The sequence below is a fragment of the Drosophila sechellia genome, chromosome 3L (genome assembly GCF_004382195.2).
Source record: "Drosophila sechellia strain sech25 chromosome 3L, ASM438219v1, whole genome shotgun sequence".
NCBI classification, from domain to species: domain Eukaryota; kingdom Metazoa; phylum Arthropoda; class Insecta; order Diptera; family Drosophilidae; genus Drosophila; species Drosophila sechellia.
This window is the reverse complement of record NC_045951.1, coordinates 19,211,985-19,225,098: the sequence shown is the minus strand read 5'-3', so window position 1 is coordinate 19,225,098 and position 13,114 is coordinate 19,211,985. Positions and strand designations below refer to the sequence as shown.

General features: G+C 45.5%; 2 protein-coding genes across 7 annotated transcripts in view; both read left to right on the top strand.

Annotated features, from left to right (window-relative positions):
• The window catches only part of LOC6619393 (receptor-type guanylate cyclase Gyc76C), a 37,828-nt gene extending 29,454 nt beyond the window's left edge, over positions 1–8,374 (top strand). For 4 of the 6 annotated variants that reach the window (XM_032719650.1, XM_032719649.1, XM_032719651.1 and 1 more), the window contains 15 exons: positions 1,108–1,333; positions 1,462–1,659; positions 1,783–1,848; positions 2,447–2,659; positions 2,734–2,888; positions 2,957–3,179; positions 3,251–3,422; positions 3,499–3,659; positions 3,780–4,070; positions 4,129–4,461; positions 4,540–4,705; positions 4,775–5,081; positions 5,147–5,375; positions 5,466–5,630; positions 5,711–7,435. In XM_032719650.1, coding sequence (XP_032575541.1) covers positions 1,166–1,333; positions 1,462–1,659; positions 1,783–1,848; positions 2,447–2,659; positions 2,734–2,888; positions 2,957–3,179; positions 3,251–3,422; positions 3,499–3,659; positions 3,780–4,070; positions 4,129–4,461; positions 4,540–4,705; positions 4,775–5,081; positions 5,147–5,375; positions 5,466–5,630; positions 5,711–7,435 — 4,572 coding nt within the window. In that variant the 5' untranslated portion in view covers positions 1,108–1,165. Of the gene's footprint in view, positions 1–1,107; positions 1,334–1,461; positions 1,660–1,782; positions 1,849–2,446; positions 2,660–2,733; positions 2,889–2,956; positions 3,180–3,250; positions 3,423–3,498; positions 3,664–3,779; positions 4,071–4,128; positions 4,462–4,539; positions 4,706–4,774; positions 5,082–5,146; positions 5,376–5,465; positions 5,631–5,710 lie in introns of those variants that run through there. The other 2 variants (XM_032719652.1, XM_032719653.1) reach the window with 2 other exon arrangements.
• Positions 8,375–9,263: 889 nt separating this feature from the next.
• LOC6619392 (mucolipin-3) lies at positions 9,264–13,114 on the top strand. Its single transcript, XM_002043572.2, has 3 exons — positions 9,264–9,870; positions 10,565–11,415; positions 11,556–13,114. The coding sequence occupies exons 1-3, from the start codon at positions 9,502–9,504 to the stop codon at positions 12,292–12,294; spliced, it is 1,959 nt and encodes a 652-aa protein (XP_002043608.1). The 5' UTR covers positions 9,264–9,501; the 3' UTR covers positions 12,295–13,114.

Below are 13,114 nucleotides of genomic sequence, written 5' to 3'. Positions count from 1 at the left end.
ATTTTTGCCCTACATTCCGTTTCATACTGGCTTTCGCAATTCTTTTATTCTTTTAATTAAACTTACACGTGAGCCTGTAAACAAGGATGAACGCCATCATCCGACCGAACAGTTGAGTAATCCAATCCCATGGAATAAGCTTTCACTTTAGCGCAAACAATCAGGACAATGCTGTGGGGAAAGTGGGTTGATGGAGGGGGGAGGAGGGAGGGGTTGTGTTGCCGTAGACAGGGATAATAACAAACAAATATCTGAAACGAAATCGCCGGCGATATATATATTTAATGCCTCAAACGAAATTGCATAATGGCAAAATCAACGCATGCATAATTAATAATAACAAGCTGTGAGCTGCCCATTATGGGCCTCCATTCCGGAGGATACATATGTGTGTACGGATGTATATGGCATTCCTCGGCGAAAAGAGGCCTCTGCAGTAAGCTACTTATCGGTGATTCGCTGGTAATTCCCATGGCGAAGAACTGAATAGCCTAATTAAAAAATTCCTAAGCTCGTTTCGGCTGCCGACGGACGAGTGGTGGTCAACGATATGGAAGTTGGCCATTCCAACATTTGACATTTCCCTGCGTGGGCACTTGCCCGGCATCCGGTTGCCTGTTGGAGCACACCCAGCGTCATTTCCCTTTGCGTCCTGTGCGACACTCAGCAGTTCCAGCTTATTGATAAACAGAGAAAAATGATCGTCCTACTTGATTCCCAATTGGGTTTGGTACTTACTCAAAAGCAATTGTTGAAAGAAGCTAAGAATTGGTGTAATATGCATATTTTGAATGTAATTGCTTAAGAATGTATTTTATAGTCTTTAAGATTATATCCTGCCATCATTTATTCTCTGTGTTCGGGGCAGTCGGACTGCAGCTGCTTGCCAGCTTCTCTGCCTGGCAGCTCTTTCGTCTGAAGCAAGCCAAGTGTCTGAAATGCGTTCAGCATGCTGTTTTCTATTTGTGTTTGCCTTTGTCAAACATGCATTTTATTATGCAAAGGGGTCCTTGGCAGTTTCAATTGCGTCCTCACTTAGCTTCGGTCTTGCTCCAGTATCTGCTCCTGCTCCCAACTGATCCTTCTTCTCCGTTCCCTTCATTGCAGTGTGAGAATCCGTTGGGACCCATAGGCGTCGCGCTGAACGGCCCCGGCCTAAGGGGCCATGACGCGTTGGCCCTTTAATCTACTACTCTTGCTGTCGGTGGCGGTACGCGACTGTAGCAATCATCGCACCGTCCTCACAGTCGGCTACCTAACGGCCCTCACTGGCGATCTCAAGACGCGTCAGGGACTGGCCATTTCCGGTGCCCTGACTATGGCCCTGGATGAGGTAAGTTCGATCTTCGAGTTAGTTGTAAGTAAGTAGTATCCGTGACTATTTGAACTCGATAGTATTGAAACTGCGTCAACAAAGATAGAATTCTTATTGAAAGTCTTTCGTTTTCGTTCCGGAAACAGGTCAACAAAGATCCCAATCTTCTGCCAAATGTGTACCTGGATCTGCGCTGGAATGACACCAAGGGGGACACGGTACTGGCCACCAAGGCCATCACCGAGATGATATGCGATGGCATCGCCACCATTTTCGGCCCGGAAGGACCTTGCTATGTGGAGGCCATCGTCTCGCAGAGTCGAAACATTCCAATGATTTCCTACGTATGTATCTTAAGCGCCTGTCTTATGACGCCCCCTCGCCCCCACGGGTGCAGACAATTTCACGCACCACATTTTTCATGCAAGTGAAGTTCTTATTTCTTTTCGTTTTCCCCCTTTCAACAGAAATGTGCAGAGTACCGTGCATCCGCCATACCGACATTCGCCCGCACCGAGCCGCCAGATACACAGGTGAGCAAGAGCCGGGAGTAACAGGTGGATGGTTGGATGGATGGGTGGGTGGGTGTGTGTTCCAAGACGAGGCGGGGCGTCCTTCCTTGCGGTGGCTTTGAGACTCGACAGGCACAGCCATTTAGCCTCGGATTATCCTCAAACCGGGGACAACAAACGACAGAATGGGAAGGACAAAAGAAGCGCACGAATGCCCGCAAGATAAAAACAATGCAATGTTTTGGCAGAAGAAATGGGTAGTGAGAATACAAAATAATAAGATTAGCTCAATTTTTATATTCGTACATATGTTAGGTAACACACAGAAACCAGAGAAAAAATGTGCTTTGCAGTGCATGTTTTCTTGTTTGGGGTTTGAAATGAATTTTCATAATTTTTTATGGCATATTTACAGCGATGAAATGGGTAAAATCCATTAACCGCAAACAACATAGGTGAATCTCTTTAAACTATTTGGAGTTGTGGTTCACTTAGTGTTTCTAGAATGTCATCCCATGTCGTAGCTAAACAAGAGCCGTGTCGATTTGTGAGCTAGCTCCGCATATCCAACTCTTAATCCTTTGACATTTAACTTGATGCACACTTTCGTGTTTTTCAGGTCGTTAAGTCGCTGCTTGCCCTCCTGCGATATTATGCGTGGAATAAGTTCTCCATTCTGTACGAGGATGTGTGGAGTCCGGTGGCAGATCTGCTGAAAGATCAGGCCACCAAGCGCAATATGACCATCAACCACAAGCAGTCGTTCATCGATAATCGAGTCAAGTGCTGTGAGCAGATGCTGGATTGCTGTCGTTCTGGGTATTGGTACCAGGTGAGGGTGGAATAATTGAAATATAACCGAAATCGAATCTAATTTGTATGGGTTTTCATTTTTTCCGCAAACAGCTGGTGCAAAACACGATGAATCGCACACGAATCTACGTATTTCTGGGGGCTGCCAATAGTCTGGTGGACTTTATGAGTTCCATGGAGACCGCTGGTCTGTTTGCCCGTGGCGAGTATATGGTGATCTTTGTCGACATGATGGTCTATTCCGAGAGGTAATTGATTTTTGGAGAGACACAAAAAATCGGTTTAAAAATTGCTTCTTGAATTGCTTGTTTTCCAGGGAGGCAGAAAAGTACTTGCGCAGAGTGGATCAAATAACATTCATGTCCAATTGCCATAGCACGGAGAACTTCAATCAAATGGCCCGCAGTCTTCTCGTCGTGGCATCCACGCCACCCACAAAGGACTACATACAATTCACTAAACAAGTGCAGAAGTACAGCTCAAAGCCGCCGTTCAATTTGGAAATTCCCAGGCTGTTTGTAGAAAGTAATTTTAGCAAGGTAAAGGTGCATCAAAAAGTGGAGAAGCCCTGCAGATATAAATTCCATCTTTTCGTTTCGATTCCGATTAGTTCATATCGATCTATGCCGCGTATCTGTACGATTCGGTGAAGCTGTATGCCTGGGCTGTGGACAAAATGCTGCGGGAGGAGACCCGAGTCTTGACCGATGATGTGATCTTCGAGGTGGCCAGCAACGGAACACGTGTAATCGATACCATAATCAAAAACCGTACTTACATGAGTGAGTTTATCCACTGACCGACCGATTTTATTTCAAATATGATACCTTTGAAATACTTCATATTTTCGCACCGAAGGCATAACTGGATCCAAAATTAAGATCGATCAGTATGGCGATTCGGAGGGTAACTTTTCGGTCCTGGCCTACAAGCCACACAAGTGGAACAATTCCAACAACATGCCCTGCAACTATCACATGGTTCCTGTAGCTTACTTTCATCAAGGCGAAGAACATCCAGTGAGTGAGTCGTCTTCTCTTTTTTAGTTTGCCTTTCTTTCAATTGGTTACCGCTTATCTTGCGTGCCCCACGAAATTTCATCATTTAACTCATCATTCATATTTTGTTGCATACGACAGGAGTACAAGCTCATCAATGGCTCCATAGATTGGCCATCGGGCGGTGAGAAGCCCGCAGATGAACCGATGTGCGGTTTTGCTGACGAGCTGTGTAAAAAGGTCGATACCCACTATACGTCCACAGTCGCCGCTGTGGTTTTGGGCGTACTGCTATTCTGCTCAGGTGTTATCACCATGAGCATATATCGAAAGTGGAAGATCGAGTTGGAGATTGAGGGTTTACTCTGGAAGATCGACCCAAACGAAATAAAGGGTTATTCTGGCAACGAGATTGTCTCCTCACCGAGCAAAGTAAGTTGATGGTGGTCAGCTAGTTTACCTTTATAATGGATTTGTTTTCCACCAACAGGTCAGCTTGATGAGTGCGCAGAGCTATGGTTCCCGCTGGACCAACCAGTTTGTTACCTCCACGGGTCGCCTCCGCGGTGCCGTGGTTCGTATTAAGGAGTTGAAATTCCCCCGGAAGCGAGACATATCCAGGGAGATCATGAAGGAGATGCGATTGTTGCGCGAACTGCGTCACGATAACATCAACAGCTTCATTGGCGCCAGCGTGGAGCCAACACGCATTCTTCTAGTCACCGATTACTGTGCCAAAGGCAGTCTTTACGACATCATTGAGAACGAGGACATTAAGTTGGACGATCTATTCATCGCCTCGCTTATTCACGACCTCATAAAGGTATATTGAATTACAGTTTGTTTGTTTTTATGTGTTCAATAGATTTTACTTATGAATTAATGTTTTAATTTCTTGCAGGGCATGATCTACATACACAACTCTCAGCTCGTCTATCATGGTAACCTTAAATCCTCAAATTGTGTGGTCACCTCGCGTTGGATGCTCCAAGTCACCGATTTCGGGCTGCACGAGTTGCGGCAGTGTGCCGAAAACGAATCCATCGGGGAGCATCAGCATTATCGAAGTAAGATATTGCAGAATCATTCCGATTTGCAGATTGACTAATTGTTCGCGAACTATCTCCTATTTCCAGATCAACTTTGGCGCGCTCCAGAGCTGCTGCGGAATCACGTTCACGGCAGCCAGAAGGGCGATGTCTATGCCTTTGCCATCATCATGTACGAGATATTTAGTCGTAAGGGTCCGTTCGGACAAATTAACTTTGAACCAAAGGAAATCGTAGACTATGTCAAGAAGCTACCGCTCAAGGGAGAGGATCCCTTTCGGCCGGAAGTGGAGTCCATTATAGAGGCCGAGTCCTGTCCGGATTACGTACTGGCCTGCATCAGAGACTGCTGGGCTGAAGATCCCGAAGAGCGGCCCGAATTCAGTGTCATACGGTAATAGAATTTAACATTGAAATTAAATGATGGGTACATAATGTTCTGCTCCCGACTGACTTTAGCAATCGCTTGAAGAAGATGCGTGGTGGTAAGACCAAGAACATCATGGACCAAATGATGGAAATGATGGAGAAGTATGCCAACAACTTGGAGGACATTGTCACCGAGCGCACGCGTCTCCTGTGCGAGGAAAAGATGAAGACGGAGGATCTCCTGCATCGCATGCTACCGCAATCGGTGGCCGAAAAATTGACCATGGGTCAGGGTGTCGAGCCCGTTTCATATGATTTGGTAAGTTGGTAACTCAAGCTTTACATGCTTCCAAATAGTAAATTAATCCATAATGTCTAATGGAGTTTTCTATCTGTTTACTACTTCCAGGTCACCATATATTTTAGCGACATTGTTGGTTTTACTGCAATGTCAGCGGAGAGCACACCGCTGCAAGTGGTGAACTTTTTGAATGATCTCTACACAGTGTTCGATCGCATCATACGCGGCTATGATGTCTATAAAGTAGAAACCATTGGAGATGCGTACATGGTGGTAAGTAAGCTCACTCATGTTATAAAAGAGAAACTTAGAGACACATAATCAAAAACACACTTTTTCCTTTTATATTTCAGGTTTCGGGTCTGCCAATTAAGAACGGAGATCGACATGCAGGCGAGATAGCTTCAATGGCCCTGGAGCTGCTCCACGCGGTCAAGCAGCACCGCATAGCCCATCGTCCCAACGAGACGCTGAAGCTGCGCATTGGTATGCACACGGGTCCGGTGGTAGCGGGCGTGGTGGGTCTCACCATGCCGAGGTACTGCCTCTTTGGTGACACCGTGAATACAGCGTCCCGGATGGAGAGCAACGGAGAGGCGCTAAAGATTCACATTTCCAATAAGTGCAAGCTGGCGCTGGACAAACTGGGTGGTGGGTACATAACCGAGGAACGCGGTCTGGTCAATATGAAGGGCAAGGGCGAGGTGGTTACTTGGTGGCTAACCGGAGCCAACGAGAATGCTATACAGAAGAAGTTAGTGGACATGATGGACATGCCGCCGCTGTTCAGTCGTCCTCGAAAGAGTCCAAAGCTGAATCCCGACTCCCGTCAGCCAAGCATCCAAGCTATGCACTTTTGCGGCAACGGATCAAGACGCCAGAGCACAGTTCCCAGGGCGATGGACGGCGAATCAACGTACAGCCTCCAGGGATCCGTGAGGGAATCACCGCGCATGGTCAGCAAACGTGACAGGGATCGAGAGCGGCCACCCATCAATGGGCTGGGCGCAGGGCACTTCGTGGGGGGAGCTCTCCTCGAATCCGCACAGGCCTCGCTTAGCACGCTGAATCATTCCGAAACAAACGAAACTAACTGTGATATGGATGGGGGATCGGGAGGAGTGTCAGGATCTGGATCTGGACTAGTGCGTCAGCCCAATGCACTGCACAAGCCTTTGGCTATGGTGCGGCCGCATCGGATTATCAGTGCTGCCCAGTTACCCCAACTGCGAGACAATGATGATGACTCCGCAGACACGCTGTTGCGGGAGTCTCGCTCCCTAGATCCCATGCCCATGCAGCAACTGCGCAAACGTCACGACAGGGTAAAGTTGCCGCCCTCAAAGTTGTCCAAGAACAATTCCCGATCGCTGGACACGGGTGTATCGCTGATCAGTGGGAATCCCAACGGTGAAGTACACTCGAGTCAGCTGGATTTGGATGACGAGATGACCGCCAACCCGGTGGATGCCACCGATGGCTACGACGATGAGCTGGGCCTTCTGATGCGCCACGACAACGGCCAACTGCCCGCTCTCCGCTATTCAGGCAGCTTTCCCAACGCTCAGGTTAGCATTGTTCCTACAGGAAGGTCGGCAGGAGGAGGAGGAGGAAGAGAAGGAGGTGGGAGCAACTGTGCCAAGCATCTGAACAACAACTGCAACGGAGGTGTGAACATCGAGGATGATCTGGAGTCGCCCCTGCTGCAACGCCAGGCATCGCTGTCGGTGCCGCCAGAGGAGATGCTGGCACACAACAAACGCTGGCACTCACTGGAGCACATGGATGGACCCGGTGGGCATGGCGGAAATAGCGTTAGCTATGCCGCCGATATTGATAACCGCCACCCCGGAGATTTGGACTTCTTCAGCGGTTCCTCCAATCAGCACCATAGATCCAAAGCGCCTGGTGGGAGCAAGCTGACTAACTGGATGACTAACATCTTCAAGGGCAACGGCGTGCGCAGCGGTGAGGCTAGGCGAGTGGGAATCCTGCCCAGCAGTGTGCACGGCGCTCGAACCGGATTCACGGATATGGCGGCATCGGCAGCAGCCCGCGATCGTGAGAGTATAGTGTAGAGATAAGGAGGAGGCAGTGTAGAAACTAAGGAAGAAGGAGCAGGATGACCAGGATGAGCTAAATAGCCGGATGATAGAGATGGAAAAGTTACTCAGGAACCGAGTCGAGCAGGAAACGATCGTCTTTTGGCTTACTTCTTTGTTTTATGTATTGTAGTTTGTATGGATCGAACGAATTGTGTGTCTGTGTTGGAAGTCATCCACCTATAAACATATACCAGCCGGTTCTTAACTCTTTGATCGCTCTGGCATTGCAGGACTCTACATATGTGTCCTATGGGTTTCCAAACTATTTTTAATTCGTTTTCGAGGATAATCCTGCGATCCCGAAGTAGAAGCGAGCAGAAGCTGAAGCGAAAATCATACATAGCATATATTTTATAACTCTACATACATACATATTAGAGAAGCCGAAAAAACCGTCTAGTCACAAGGTCTTCAGACTAGTTATTGTTTTATATAAAATAAACACACACCCACACATCTAAATGTACGTTTGTAAATGTAACACATAAACACAACCACACACATATTTATACGACGATGGAGAATCAAAATCAAATATTTTATGTAAATGTAATCGAAATTTTTTGCTTTCCATACACGATGCGCTGCAGCAAACAAATTATGCTTAAAACAGAAACTAGTTAATTTATGTATTTGAAAATCAAAACGAGCGTGGGAAAATGTAATGTATCAATGTGTTTTGCTAGTACGTAGTTAAGTGCGTGTGATTGTACGTAATATTTAAGTCTCTAAAGCTAAAATAATAATTTTAATTAATTGAACGCGAATTGTGAGCAGAGAAGTCCGAAAAGGCGCCCGATGAGAGGTGTTTTAGCTGTATGTATGTATGTATGTATATTTTTAAATGAAACTTTGTTAAATTTGCCATATATAAATACAAACGAGAAACTATTAAAAATCTGTTTGTCCAGATATGCTTAAATAATGCAAATGTTCAATAGATGGTAGAAACGAGGGTGAATCCTGCGGGAAAGACTAGAAATTTTAAACACTTAAATCATCTTCTAAAAGAAACATTTGTAAAATATTCCTGATCACTGGGAACAGTTGGGTTTTGTATTTCTAGAAATACAAAAAAACATGGTAAGCATAGAAGGGATCACTTTCCTCTGTAAGTTCTTTCAACTAAAGCCATCGATTCATTCGAACTCTTTTTCCAATGTTTATGCACTGGGAACAGTCAAATGGAAGACTTCGTGGGTTTTATCAAGAGTCCTTGGGCAGAAAGAAACCAATTGTTTTTTCCTATGAGTATTTTATCTGCTCCAAAAATAGTTTGTATTATTTTACGCTATTACTTTTTTTTAACTTCAATTTAACAAGAAAACTAAGCATTAGTGACAGAAATTGACATAAGTATGTATCTTTAATGTAAAATACAATGTAAAAATGGGGTTCAGCAGCTTTCATATTGAAGACCGCAAAATTAAGTTATTTAAAATAAGAAGGTTTCTAGATAAAATTCAAAAATATAAAAATAAGAAATCGCCATATTTCTTGAACATCACAGTATAATAAATGGACGAACCTCAATATCATTTTGAATGTGCGTCAATTTAGCGTCGATGAGTTAGCTGCCTTGAAGGACCGGTGGAATTTGGAACACATTCATTAATATTTTTAATTATTTTTTTTCAATATTTAGAGGTAAACTCCAAAAAATTCTATAATGTTAGAATGCCAAGGCGCGCGATAGTCGAAGCAGGTCTTAAACGATAAAAGTAATCGATGATTACAAACAACTATCGATGCTGCACTCAATTTTGAATAGTCGATTGTATCGAATAAACATCGGTAATCGTTTAACCCTGTTGAAAACAAAGCAATTCTCGTGGTCTTTTGGCCAGTATTTAAATTAAATTCGCTGGCAAGAGTCGCGTATTAATTGCTAAAGAACACATATTTACCTCCCCTCCCCCGATTGCTTGTTGCGCCTGTGCGGATTCTTTTGCATGTCGTCTGGGCGGGCAAAAGAAAGTTAGCACGGAGAACAACAACGCAGGTGACTTGACCTCGCGACGAAGGAGGAGCGCATCGAGATGCAGAGCTACGGCCCCGAAGCCCAGACAGCTCCGGCCGTCAAGCGACGCACGGACAGCTACGAGGCTGCCCAGCAACAGCAGCAGTCGCCGGAGAGCGACGAGGAGTACGTGAACACCAGGATACTGCGGCGTCAAGTGCAGCTGCAGTCCACTCCAGTGGCCCCGGTGGTGCCCATGCCCATATCCGCCGGAAGTGGCACGGCCCCACCTTCCGTAGACGGCCGCGAGGAGCAGCCCGAGTTCCCCGGATCCTCGGCTGCATCTTACCAGGAGGAGCGAATGCGCAGGAAGCTTCAGTTCTTCTTCATGAATCCCATTGAGAAATGGCAGGCCAAGCGGAAATTTCCGTACAAGTTCGTCGTGCAGGTGAGTTCACATCCGGGTTTCATTTGCAGTTCACATCTGGATGAATGCTATTTAATTGATTGCGCGTGATGCGCGGGGCTTGGGGCGGAACTCGGGTGACACATCCGAACCACTTATTTAGGCAATTATCTCAATTTAAAGAGGCCTTTAAACAGCCTTCTCCGATCTTCAATGTTTGTCTAGATTTCGAGCCTGTAAAATGGGGTAGAGTCAACACAGTCTTGATTACTTTGCTTGCATTGTTAAGCCCCTCCATTCTTATCGATGCCTTATCTGATAGGTTCAACTATAGTTAGCACAATACGTAATAAAGCAAGGGAAAATTCAAGAATTTTATGGCTAGATACTGCGTGTGGGCGCAACTCGTACAACCCAAAAAGTTATTCAATATGCGATATACATCGGTGCCAGGGGGATTTCTTGCGGGCTAGGTTTCATGCGATTTTTAATGATTAATGCGAAATGTTATCACTAGTCATTTAAGGTCTACAACTAAATTAGATTTCCTGTAGATACCCAATAAATATAGTCTGACGCATGCCCTAGCATAATTCGGCTTTTATTTATAGCTTAGCCTCTAGATCTCTGAACTGGCGAGCAAAAGAGGGTTCGTCGCCTGGGGCCAAAGGCAAATAGAAACTTTAAAAGTTATACTATGAACATTTCTTAGCAACTCACCCATTTTTCCTTTCAGATTGTAAAAATCTTTCTGGTGACGATGCAACTGTGCCTTTTTGCCCACTCGCGGTATAACCACATCAACTACACGGGTGATAACCGATTTGCCTTCTCGCATCTATTCCTGCGCGGCTGGGATTCTTCCCGGGAGGTGGAGAGTTATCCACCCGCTGTGGGACCATTTGCTCTATACCTCAAATCTGAGTTCTTCAACACTGTGCAGTACGCGGTCGATGGCTACGCGAATGTGAGCCGATCTATTGGACCATACGACTACCCGACGCCCAACAACACAATGCCGCCACTAAAGCTTTGCCTGCAAAACTATAGAGAGGGCACCATATTCGGCTTTAATGAGTCCTACATTTTTGATCCACACATCGACGAGGTGTGTGAGCGACTACCTCCGAACGTTACCACCATTGGGGTGGAGAATTACCTCAGGCAGCGCGATGTGGAGGTCAATTTTGCATCACTTGTCTCCGCGCAGTTGACGTTCAAGATAAAGACGGTTAATTTTAAGGCGAATGGTGGACCTCTTTCTGCTCCTGATTGTTTTCGGTTTGACATTTCCATAATGTTTAACAACCGAGACCACGACGGGCAGATGCTGCTCTCACTGGATGCGGAGGCGACGCGGCTGAAGTGCCACGGAGCCACGGACTTCATATCAGAGGCCAATTTCGATTCCATGCTGCGAAGCGTACTCAATATATTCGTCCTACTAACCTGCGCACTATCCTTTGCACTCTGTACAAGGGCTCTGTGGAGAGCATATCTGCTGAGATGCACAACTGTCAACTTTTTCCGTTCGCAATTCGGCAAGGAGCTGAGCTTTGATGGCCGACTGGAATTCGTTAACTTTTGGTGAGTCCTTTGTTTTGTGCTATAAAAATCCCGGCTAACTTGCCAACAAGTATTACCCATAATGCCGAAGGTTAAGCCGACGTAAACCCAAAAATTACAAGAAAGGTTGCAGACTATAATAAAACGTATTGCTTTCGCAGGTACATCATGATCATTTTCAATGACGTCCTTTTGATCATTGGATCAGCTCTGAAAGAGCAAATTGAGGGAAGGTACTTGGTGGTGGACCAATGGGATACCTGCTCGCTTTTTCTGGGAATCGGCAACCTGCTTGTTTGGTTCGGAGTGCTGCGCTACCTCGGCTTCTTCAAAACCTACAACGTTGTGATACTCACGCTGAAAAAGGCGGCACCAAAGATTCTGCGCTTCCTTATCGCCGCCTTGCTGATCTATGCTGGATTTGTGTTCTGCGGCTGGCTGATCTTGGGACCCTATCACATGAAGTTCCGATCGCTGGCTACAACGTCAGAGTGCTTGTTTGCGCTGATAAACGGTGATGATATGTTCGCCACCTTTGCCACGCTTTCCAGCAAGGCCACCTGGCTGTGGTGGTTCTGCCAGATCTATTTGTACTCGTTCATATCCTTGTACATCTATGTGGTTCTGTCGCTGTTCATTGCCGTCATAATGGATGCCTACGATACGATAAAGGCGTATTACAAGGATGGCTTCCCCACCACCGATCTCAAGGCATTTGTCGGAACGCGCACTGCAGAGGACATTAGCTCTGGTGTCTTCATGACCGACCTGGACGACTTCGACCAGACAAGCTTCCTGGACGTGGTGAAGAGCATTTGCTGCTGTGGACGGTGCGGTCGGCATCAGGAGCCCGCCCAGCCCAACAGTGGTTACACCAGCCTTTCTAGTATTATGAAGTAACTGGGTGCGCCATGTCGACCCGCAGGTCTTGATTCTGTTTTGTTTTGTCAGGTTAATGTGTGTAGTCAAACTTGTTGTTAGCTTTTTGTATTAGTTTGTTAGTTTGCCAAAGCACTTGAACCGAGATAAGAGAAACCATAACGTATGTACCTATGAGAAATTCCAAAAGCAGCTGCTCTGATCACAAACCGAGGGCATGTTCCGATTTTGGCTTTCGCAGAAATGGCATTAATTCGGTTTGCCAAAATCTAATTCTTGACTGAAATTCATTTTTCTTCAATACAAAAAATTACAAAATATATAAGACCAAAAAGAAAAACCAAATGTAATGCGAATTTGTGTCATTTCTGCGAGAGTAAAATCCGAAAAATGACAAAGAAAGGGCACCAAGCAACTGGGAAACCACAAAGCCGCAAATTTGTTTTTGTAACGCGAGATATTAAGTGTGTGATATAATGTGGAACCAGAATCGGAGAACAATTATATTAGACGCAGCTATTTTTGTCAGCGATATCGACATGGGCTTGGTCAAGATCTTCCATGAGAACGAATGCATCCGAATCGAGTTTTCATAGAAATCTGAAATTGTATAAAACTGCACTGGTCGACAAAATGAGATTATTGGCAGTCTAAGAAAATGGTTATTTTGGAAAGAGTTTAGTTCTGCATAACACAACATCGATTTTTGTCGACAAATTCAGAAGCCATAGATAAGGAAACATTAGGTAACTATATTTTATGTGTACAATGAAAACTTTGTATTTATAACCAAAAACCACAAACCCAATAAACTGTTTATAGAACGATTGAATTGAACAAA

Excerpts from the sequence above, each read along its gene's own strand:
- LOC6619392 (XM_002043572.2), top strand. The coding sequence starts at position 9,502 with ATGCAGAGCTACGGCCCCGAAGCCCAGACAGCTCCGGCCGTCAAGCGA. Across the intron at positions 9,871-10,564 it reads CGTACAAGTTCGTCGTGCAG|ATTGTAAAAATCTTTCTGGT; the intron begins GTGAGTTCACAT and ends TTTTCCTTTCAG. Across the intron at positions 11,416-11,555 it reads CTGGAATTCGTTAACTTTTG|GTACATCATGATCATTTTCA; the intron begins GTGAGTCCTTTG and ends TTGCTTTCGCAG.